The following is a 9,994-nucleotide window of genomic DNA, read 5'->3' as shown; positions in this document are numbered from 1 at the left end:
TGAGTTTATTTTTTGTGTATGGTGTTAGGGAGTGTTCTAATTTCATTCTTTTACATGTACCTGTCCAGTTTTCCCAGCATCACTTATTTAAGAGGCTGTCTTTTCTCCACTGTATATTCTTGCCTCCTTTATCAAAGATAAGGTGACCATATGTGTGTGGGTTTATCTCTGGGCTTTCTATCCTGTTCCATTGATCTATATTTCTGTTTTTGTGCCAGTAGCATACTGTGTTGATTACTGTAGCTTTGTAGTATAGTCTGAGGTCAGGGAGCCTGATTCCTCCAGCTCCGTTTTTCTTTCTCAAGATTGCTTTGGCTATTCGGGGTCTTTTGTGTTTCCATACAAATTGTCATTTTTTTTGTTCTAGTTCTGTGAAAATGCCATTGGTAGTTTGTTAGGGATTGCATTGAATCTGTGTAGATTACTTTGGGTAGTATGGTCATTTTCACAATGTTGATTCTTGTCAGTGTTTAAAGTTAATCAAGTTATTTACCCTCTCCCTGATATACATGGACCAGTATTTGCCTCCCTTTGCCCATGTATTTAACACTTTCTTGTCTCACTCTTCCTTCTTGTCTAGAATCACTTATGCTTAAAATACATTTTTAAGAATTTCCTTTAGTTTGTGTCTGCTATATGAAAAACTTATTTCTGTTTACCCTATTTTAAAGACAATTTTCCTAGGTTTAGAATTCTAGATTAGTTAATTATATTCTCAGTATATTGAAGATATTTTCTAGCTTCCATTGTTGATTTTGAAAAGTCAGCTATCAGTCTTTTTTTTCAATAAAACATTTTTTTTAAATAAAATTATTTATTTATTTTTGGCTGCGTTGGGTCTTCGTTGCTGCGCTCAAGCTTTCTCTAGTTGGCGAGAGGGGGCTACTCTTCTTTGCAGTGCGCGGGCTTCTCCTTGCAGTGGCTTCTCTTGTCGCAGAACACGGGCTCTAGGCACGTGGCTTCAATAGTTGCAGCACATGGGCTCAGTAGTTGTGGCTTGTGGGCTCTAGAGTGCAGGCTCAGTAGTTGTGGTGCATGGGCTTACTTGCTCTGCGGCATGTGGTATCTTCCCAGACCAGGGATTGAACCTGTGTCCCCTGCATTGGCAGAGGATTCTTAACCACTGTGCCACCAGGGAAGCCCAACTTCTGTCTTTTCAACCAGACTTCCAGAAAGGCTAATCTATGCTGACTCCTTTCACTTCACCTCTCATTCCTTCTTAACTCAATGCAGTTTGCTTTTCTGACCCTACCAGAATTCTGAAACTACTCATGGCACGGTTACTTTGACCTAATTGCAAAATTCATTTTTCATTTTCATTCATTTTTTATTTCATTCTTCCATTTATTCAAAATTTAGTTGAGCACTTTATTCCAGCCTCTTTGAAGTACATCAGTGGAAAATAGTCATTTATGCCTTCATGGGCTTACATTTTAAGAAGAGGAGACAGTAAATATGATGAGTAAATAACAGTAGTAGAGAGAGAAAAAGCATAGCAGTAAGTTAGGATGAAGATAGTGGGTACAGGCTGCAGTATTAATGGGTGATCAGGAGAGGCCTGAATTTGAAGGTGAGATTTAAACAAAGGCTTTGAAGATGGTGGGGGAATAGCCAAATGGGGGAAAGCGGTTTCTAGGCAAAGAGAATAAATAGCTAGAACATTTATTTTCTAACTGTGGTCCTTGGACCTTCTTTACCTGGGAACTTGATAGAAATGCAAATTCTTAGGCCCTACCCCAGATCTACTAAATTGGAAACTCTGGAAATGGGGCCCAGGAGTCTGTATTTAAGAAGCCCTCTTGTTGATTCTGATACCTGTTGAAGTTTGAGAATCACTAAACTAGAGTAATGACCCTTAGGCAGAAGGGTACTGGCATATTTGTGGAGTAACAGGGGAACCAGTGCCACTAAAGAAGAGAGAGTGATGGGGAATGAGTAGTGGGAGAGAAGAGGTCAGAGATAATGGGTTGGGACAGATTATGTAGTATTTTGTAAGATGGTTTTTATTCTGAGTGAAACAGGAGCTGTTGCAGGGTTTTGAGCAAAGGATTGGCTCAAAGGATCACTGCTACTATGTTGAGAGTATCCTGTAGGGAGTAGACACATCTGTTATATTCAGTGATGTTTTTCTCACTAATCCTGAAATTTTGGCATTTCTGTGCTAGTGTACACATCAGTAGTTTCTTAAAACTTTCTGATTTTCCTTTTTTTAAAAAAAAATACTTTTCCTTTGTAACTTCTAAACTGTTGATGTCCTCACTGTTCTCCTTGGGTGTTCTTAGTTATTATGGTTTTAGCTACCACCTATATCCTGAATGTCTCTAGCTCAGTTTAGAATTTCAGCTAATAATTTTAAAAATACTGCATGACTGCACAAGACCAATTTTCATTTTGGAAGTATTGAGTAAGAATTGAAATAGAAATATTTTTATAGAGATCAATGACAGTGGTACGACAGAAGGACCAAACTACATGTTTGGTCAATTAAATCATAACCTGCTTTTATTAATCTTTGTGTAAAGTTAGGTTTATGGTCTGAAATTTACGGTTTGTGCTTATTTTTCAGGTGACATTGTGCTCATTAGGTATCTGCCAGCTTAGTGGATAGTTGCCTCTATGCTCCCTTAAAGGGAGGTGCTGCCACCTTTTATAGACGGAAGAGAGCCTCATCAACGAATAGACTCACATGACTAATGACTCATAGGAGAAAAGTTCTTTCTACATTTATTGTGGAAAGTCTGTCTTTATTTTTTTTCCTTGTTCATTTTTGTCTAATAGTTATTACTATTCTCTTATTCTTTGAAGTATGGTCAATTTTGTTATAAGGTGACATATGCATTCCTGGAAATCACTATACTGCAGAATTGCACAATAAAACGCACAGGGCTTGGGGCAAATGGTGTTAGGGAAAACAACACTCAAAAACCTTGTCTGTGCTTTCATGTGGCACATGAAAAAAGATTGGAATCTAATAAAAATGGTAGTGCAGGTTTACACATTAAATGGGTAAAAATGCTTGAAATACTACAATAAATATGTCACTTTACCTTGGAAAAGACCTAAAATGTGCTTGTGGAAGTAGATCTGCAGCTTATGAGTTACTGTGAAGTAGAGCGAAGTAGGTTATTTGAAATTGGACAGTAAGTTGAAACACCAGATGGAGATGGGTGTGCATACACAGTGAACTGAAGTAGCTGGTAAATTGATCACCATGTGTGGGATTTGTATATTCTTACACAGATCACCTGGGTGCAGCTTTCTGCATTCTCTTAGTGTTTCTTGGACGCAAATTGTACATAAGCAAATGTGAAATTTGTGTTGTCCTCAGATTATTTTCTAATATATCAATCATGTTGCAACAAATTCATATTTCCAAAATAAGCATTATGGTAGAACTGACCTAACTCAAAGTTTGGTGATTGCCTTCCATTTACTTTTTCTAGGGTACTTGATATAATAATTTTTCTATATATTGAATAAGTTGCCTACTCTTTTACCAGTAGGTCTTCTTGAGCAGTCAAATTAGGATATTTGGAATACTGGTAGTGGTATTATGGGAAAAAAAAAAAACTAGGCTTGGAGTTTAGACTTAGTTTGAATCCTAGCTTTGCAAATTCATTTGTGTCATCTTGAGGGAAGATTTTCTTAGTTTTTAACTTAATCTGTTTTAGCTATGAAAGTGCCTCTCTCAGTACTATTATATATGTACTGTAACTTTATTGTGTAATTTGTAGAGCTGTCATAGATTAGATAATATATAAATAAGATTTTGTAATAGCTTAATCAGAAATCTGGGCCCAAGGCTAGAATTCTGGAAAATGTGTGGAAGGACTTAATTTGGTTGATACTTAACCTACTTCTGCTGATGCTTTTCTGCATAAATAGAAGACATTTCTTTTTTTTTCTTTTTTCTACTTTTTGGCCAAGTCCCAAAGACATTTCTTTAATGAATAAATCCAATACAATCTCTAAATGTTGAATTCATTTCAACTGAATTAATCATCACATATTCTTTTCTGTGTATTATCTATTCAGTAATGAAGCTTTGTTTCTTGTTTATCTACTCTATAAATTGTTCTTATTTGAAATAATTATTTTTAGTTCAGAAGTCATTCTTACCATAGTGCAGTTCTAATTTATAATTTAATATTTTGAATTGTTTTTGCATTATAACTTTCAGAAATGAGGCTGATGTGGAAAGTTTGTTCAGATTTTCATTCTCTCTAACAACATTCTTTCCTTTTGGTTGAGAGATTGAGAAAACGAGACCCTTTAATGAGACCGTTTAAAATAAATACTAGTAAATATCATGTAGCATTTTATTTTAAATTGTGGCAATCTTTTAAAGCATTCAAAGTATGTTGTTTTATTTTAAAGGATTAGAAGATAAGGAACAAAATTTAACGAGAAGAATTAGTGCCTCAGATATTCTATCTGAAAAGGTAAGATATTGCTTTGTGAGATTGGATATCTCTGTAAGACTGATTCTTGCACTGCTTTACTCTGTTCTTTTGAAAGGGAAATTCTGTCTTGTTTTTCACTCTTTTTTTTTTTTTTTTCATCATTACTATACCTTCTGGAGAGACATCTCGGAGTATCTCCACTGGGTTCAATTAGATTACATGTAATTGAAATGTTATATGTATCTATAGATAATGTTTTTGCTTTTTTGGTTTTTGAAACTTCTAATTTTTCTCCACAGATTTTCTTTTCCTAATTTTGGGGGATTATGCTGTGTGAGAAAGCTTTGGAGTTAGACAAACCTTGACCTGGTATCCAATTCTAGCTCCTCTTGTTAGCTGAGTGATCCTTGTGTAAGCTGTTTTAGCCTCTGCTTGCCTCTGTTTTCTTTTCTACAAAATGAGTTTAATGTCATCTGTTCTCTGGGTTGTTGTGAGGTTCAGCAGGATAAAGTACAAGAGCATCAAGCACTGTGTTCAACATGTAATAGGTACTCACTGGCCCAAGACTTTTGTTTGTTGAACTAGAGATCTGAAATATCTGCAGTTTCTTCTGTTAAGATTTCAGTTGCTTTTTCTGGGTAAACTGAAATGATGCAAAGAGCCTAGAAGCTTTAGGAAAGAGAGGGTCCTGAATTTAAGGGTGATAATATAATAGATACACACGCATGTGCACACACACGTGCGTGCGTTTATATGTGTATGGTTTTGAATATCATAACCATAACTAAGGTAGGTTGACATCTCTTTTACAGATGAACTAAGATTCATGTGCATAGATTAAGTGACTTGCCTAAAGTTACATAGGACTTAGGCGTCAGAACAAGGAGTTTGAATGAGGCTCAGTGCTCTTGCTGATCAAGTAGCTGCTTTAAGTAGCAGATAGTTGAATGACAGAATCAGTGGTCTCTCATTCCAAAAGGGTTAGTAGCAAAAGATAATCAAAGACTTTTAAGTCTCAGTGGAACAGTAATGATAGCTTTTTTTTACTTAAGCTCTGGATCAGCACTGTACAATAGAATTTTCTACAATAATGGAAATGTTCTATACCTGCACTCTCCAATATGGTAGCTATTAGCCACATGTGGCTGTTAAGCACTTGGAATGTGACTAGTGTGGCTGAGGAAATAAAGTTGTTATTCAATTTTAGCTAAATACATGGCTTGTTGGTCCCATTTTTGGATAGCATGGCTGTAGGTCTTCAGTACCAAGCAGTAGAATTTGATATGTTTAAGTGACTTGGAGTAAAAAAGACTCATGATAATTTTTAAGCTCATTTGTTACATATATTTCCCAAAAAAGGAAAGAGTAACTATATCCTGGCTTGGGTAAACTGAAGTACTGAAATATGTGTTGGTAGTTTAATTAGAGATTTTTATAATAGTCTATATAAGGTTAAACTACTAGGTAGGATCCACTGGGGGTTTTTTTATGTTTAAGAATTAAATAATTTATTGGATTTTAAAAATGTAATTACAATTCACCTATAAGGGAAAATTACGTGGTAAGCGGGCCTTAACCTTCTTGAGTCTTAACCTCTTTTGAGTCGCCCCTCCTTTCCATGTATACACATAAAGGAAAAACATATACAGCTTTGTGTTTAACTTCAAGGAGTGGGGATGCCAAAGGACCCCTTATCTCCCTCCCACTAAAGTCTCATGGACTCCAATTTAGAACCTCTGCTTAGGTTGCCTGACATTTTCAGTTATATTTTAGCTAAAAGTACAGAATAGAATAATTTTAAAAATTAACTCAAAAAAAGTAGAGTGAAAAAATTAAGAAGTTACTTCAATTGGAAAAAAGTTCTCAAACATTTGTTCCTAACCTGTTTTCCTGTTTTAGCTTCCCTGAAGAAGTCTTGGGTGTTCAAAATATTTTCAATATTCAGATAAATATCTGTAGCTTTAGAACATGGAATGCTCAAATATAAGCAAATCTTTACATATTTTTTCTTTTAAAACTGATTTAAAGACTTATAAAATATATTTTTTTAAAAGTTTGCAAATTTGAATCTTGACATTCACTGTACCTGTTCTGTGTAGTACTTGTAAGGCTGGTAACCTCACGTGATTATGGAACCACTTCGTTCTTCATTTCTTACCTCCCCTGGGTTGATTTCTCCTTGCATTCACTGCCATCAGATTTCTACTCCTGTTTGGGAGGCAGTTAAATGCCAATCTCTAACCCTTAACTTTTTTTTTTTCATCATCAGTTGTACCCTCCCCTTCTAACCCTTCACACTTACGTATACACACATACCCTCTACAGATTGTTCTTCTGTTTGTATTACAGGGACTGAATTAGAGTATAGGGCTATGGTAAGTTATTCAGTTTCCTTATTTTATTTGTATTAATATTTACCATTTAAGTATTTGCCTTAAAACTAACTAACTGATCTTATAAAAGATTTGACTTGGTAATATGTTTAAAGTCAAATAATAGAATTTTTAAATGGCAACTGTTTCTTCTTTTTAAAGAAGCTTGGTGAAGATGAAGAGGAGCTATCTGAATTGCAGCTTCGTCTTTTGGCTCTTCAGTCAGCCAGTAAAAAATGGCAACAGAAAGAACAGCAGGTGATGAAAGAAAGCAAAGAAAAGCTGACTAAGACGAAAACTGTACAACAAAAAGTTAAAACCAGTACAAAAACACATTCGGCCAAAAAAGTTAGCACTACAGGTGATCATTTCTGTTAAATTCTTTTAATTGATTTCCTATATCAGTGTGGTATTTAGATTTTAATTCTGAAAGTTTTGCGCTGAGAATTATATCCTGACTAAAGGATAATCCTATATAAATGAACTTAGAGGAGCAGCTGTATATATGACTTAATAATGAAAAAAATTGTTAAAGCTCTTATTTTCTTTTATCTTCTAGAAAATTCTAACTCTAATAGATACTGATGTTTCTGTATTTTTTATTTAAAGCTAAACAAGCATTGAGGAAGCAGCAAACAAAGGCATGGAAGAAACTACAACAACAAAAAGAACAGGAAAGACAGAAAGAAGAGGATCAACGGAAACAAGCTGAAGAAGAAGAGAGAAGGAAAAGAGAGGAAGAAATCAGAAAAATTCGAGATCTCTCAAATCAGGAAGAGCAATACAATCGATTCATGAAATTGGTTGGTGGAAAGAGGAGATCAAGGAGTAAAGTAAGGAGTTCAAAAATACAAAATCAAAATATTACTCAAATTTAACTGTCCTTATAGTCTTATTTCATAAATTCAGTCAACTAAGAAAAAGTATTTTCTTTTGTTTGATAGAGCTCATTATATAAATAACTCTTGGGAAGAAGGGAAGGTAGGTTATAATTGAGAATGAGTCATTTTTATAGTTATAGATATTAGAAATGGAAGAAATGAAAGGCTAATATAATATTATGGTTAGAAAAGCTTCCTTTTGACTTTTTTGTCATTTTCTGTTTAAGAAGAAAGTAGCATTACTGAGTTGTAGTGAGGATTTATTCTTAAAATGACTGTTCTCTATTAGTTTTACATTTTTTAGTAATGTAGAATTAGAAATGTGTCATGATTAATTGATACGGACTATTTTAAAGAAAGTTAAATCGTCATATAGTAATAGCATTAGTGCATGTGACTTTAGTTATCAAGCATTTGTGAGCCTTTATTATGTATAAGTCATTGATAATGACTGAGTTATTGTCTTTTATGGATGGTGTTAGGAAGTAAACTGGAGATTTAATACTGATTTAGTGCTATTAGCAGTGACAAATTTCAGAATTCTGAGCTTTAATAATACACTCACGAGTGTAGTCTCATGCACCCGTGAGTGTATTATTAAAGAATAGAGGGATATTAAAGAATAAGAGCTCTTTAATTGTGGGAAGTCAAGAGTTAGGTTTGCTTAAGTAAAGAATATGTAAGTATTCATACTTTGAACTTCCAGAAAGCACTTTGATAGAATCTTTTTTTAGAGAAGTATTAATAATTGTATGTTACTCTTATATCCATCTGGATAGTTTTTGCTAGTTTTCAATTTGTTATAAACTGTCTCCGGGTGGAACATTGTAAGAAGTAAAAAAAAAAAAAAAAAAAAGAAAAGAAAACAAACGAGCATATGACAAGAGTTTTTAGTTTTCAGTTATCATTAATTTATTCATAACTAAAATGTTAATGGATTATTTGGGTAATATTCTAATATAGTTTTGATTACATAAAACTTGAATTCATTTATCTGATTTCTCAGCTTACAGAGAGAGGCCATTAGTATTTATGAGCTTGGGGTCATCTTATTTTCTAGAGGAACAGCTGATTATTTAGTGGCTCAGCTCACTCTGGGAGATTTCATCTATATATATAGTATTGCTAGTTTCATTTTCTGACAGTTGTAAAATGTCAACCACAGTGTTCCTGTCATGTATATTGAATTTCCCCAATCACATGTGATAGGCAGTTCTAACTGGATCATCATGATTTTTGATACTGTTCTATATAAAAGATAACTATTAATTGTTTTGTAACTTATAGCCTAAGGATAGATTAAGACAGAAAATGTTGTGAAACTAAAAAAAAATCTTTTGTAATTAGTCTTCAGATCCTGACCTGAGACGATCCTTAGATAAGCAACCTACTGATAGTGGAGGAGGCATTTATCAATATGATAACTATGAAGAAGTTGCTATGGATACAGATAGTGAAACCAATTCTCCAGGTATGAGCTAAACCTTAAAACATTTGCATATTCACAATTATCAAGTAGAAAATGGCCACAAAGCTACCCAAAACCTTGAAAGAAATGTGTAATGAAAGTGAGATTTGCTGGTGGGTTGTACAACCATAGACATTATTAGGTGTTATAAATAGTTCAAGAGCAAACCTCAAATGTGTACTATTAACCTTTATTTCTAAGTATTTCTTTCTATATAGCATTTTAATAAGAAGGCAGTGTTCTACTGTTAACTATGTGATCTAAAAAGTGAAGATTGTGGGAAAGGTGAGAACACTGTTTTAAAAAACAAATAAATCTTTGCTTTCTTAAGTATCTTTGTATCTAAGGCATTCTTCTCTTTAGTTAAAAAAGCAGGGGGGATCTTTCTTGGTTTTAGGCTTCCTTCCTCCTTCCACTGATGATACTCTGTAGGAATAGGGAGATGGAAAGTGAAACTAGTGGTGTTTTAGGATTAGCTGGTTAGAACTGTTAGGGCTGTACCTCAGTTAGATTGCACATTTTAGGGTATGACCATCCTTGCGGGCTAGAGGCTCGCTTTAGTTGATATTCAGTGGTGATCAGCTGTGAGAGACCTGTTCTCTTACTAATTAACACACATAAGACTGAGGCAGACAACTAAATGCGGTTGGTGTTCTAGGAACTAGAATACTTACCTGCAAGGCCACATGATCAGTGTTTTTCTTCCAGTGGTCATATTATGAGACCAAATTAAACTAGAATTCTACTTTAGTGTGCCTAGAGAGAAGGCAAAATTTGTATGATTTGGTAATGTTAATAAAAGTGCTCATTTTCAGGTTACTATGTTTCAGTTCATATTTAATAGTCTTTTTTTTTTTTTTTTTTTTTTTT

General features: G+C 34.2%; 1 protein-coding gene across 2 annotated transcripts in view; it reads left to right on the top strand.

The window, feature by feature from the left end:
• Positions 1-9,994, top strand: part of ZFC3H1 (zinc finger C3H1-type containing) — a 50,685-nt gene that overhangs the window by 10,332 nt on the left and 30,359 nt on the right. The window contains exons 3-6 of one of the 2 annotated variants that reach the window (XM_024122771.3): positions 4,378-4,442; positions 6,941-7,136; positions 7,385-7,608; positions 9,004-9,127. In XM_024122771.3, the coding sequence (XP_023978539.1) occupies positions 4,378-4,442; positions 6,941-7,136; positions 7,385-7,608; positions 9,004-9,127 (609 nt within the window). Of the gene's footprint in view, positions 1-4,377; positions 4,443-6,937; positions 7,137-7,384; positions 7,609-9,003; positions 9,128-9,994 lie in introns of both variants that reach the window. The other variant, XM_007111571.4, reaches the window with a different exon arrangement.

The sequence above is a fragment of the Physeter macrocephalus genome, chromosome 6 (assembly GCF_002837175.3).
Source record: "Physeter macrocephalus isolate SW-GA chromosome 6, ASM283717v5, whole genome shotgun sequence".
Classification (NCBI taxonomy): Eukaryota; Metazoa; Chordata; class Mammalia; order Artiodactyla; family Physeteridae; genus Physeter; species Physeter macrocephalus.
Note: the sequence above shows the minus strand (reverse complement) of the source record. Positions and strands in the feature narration are given on the sequence as shown.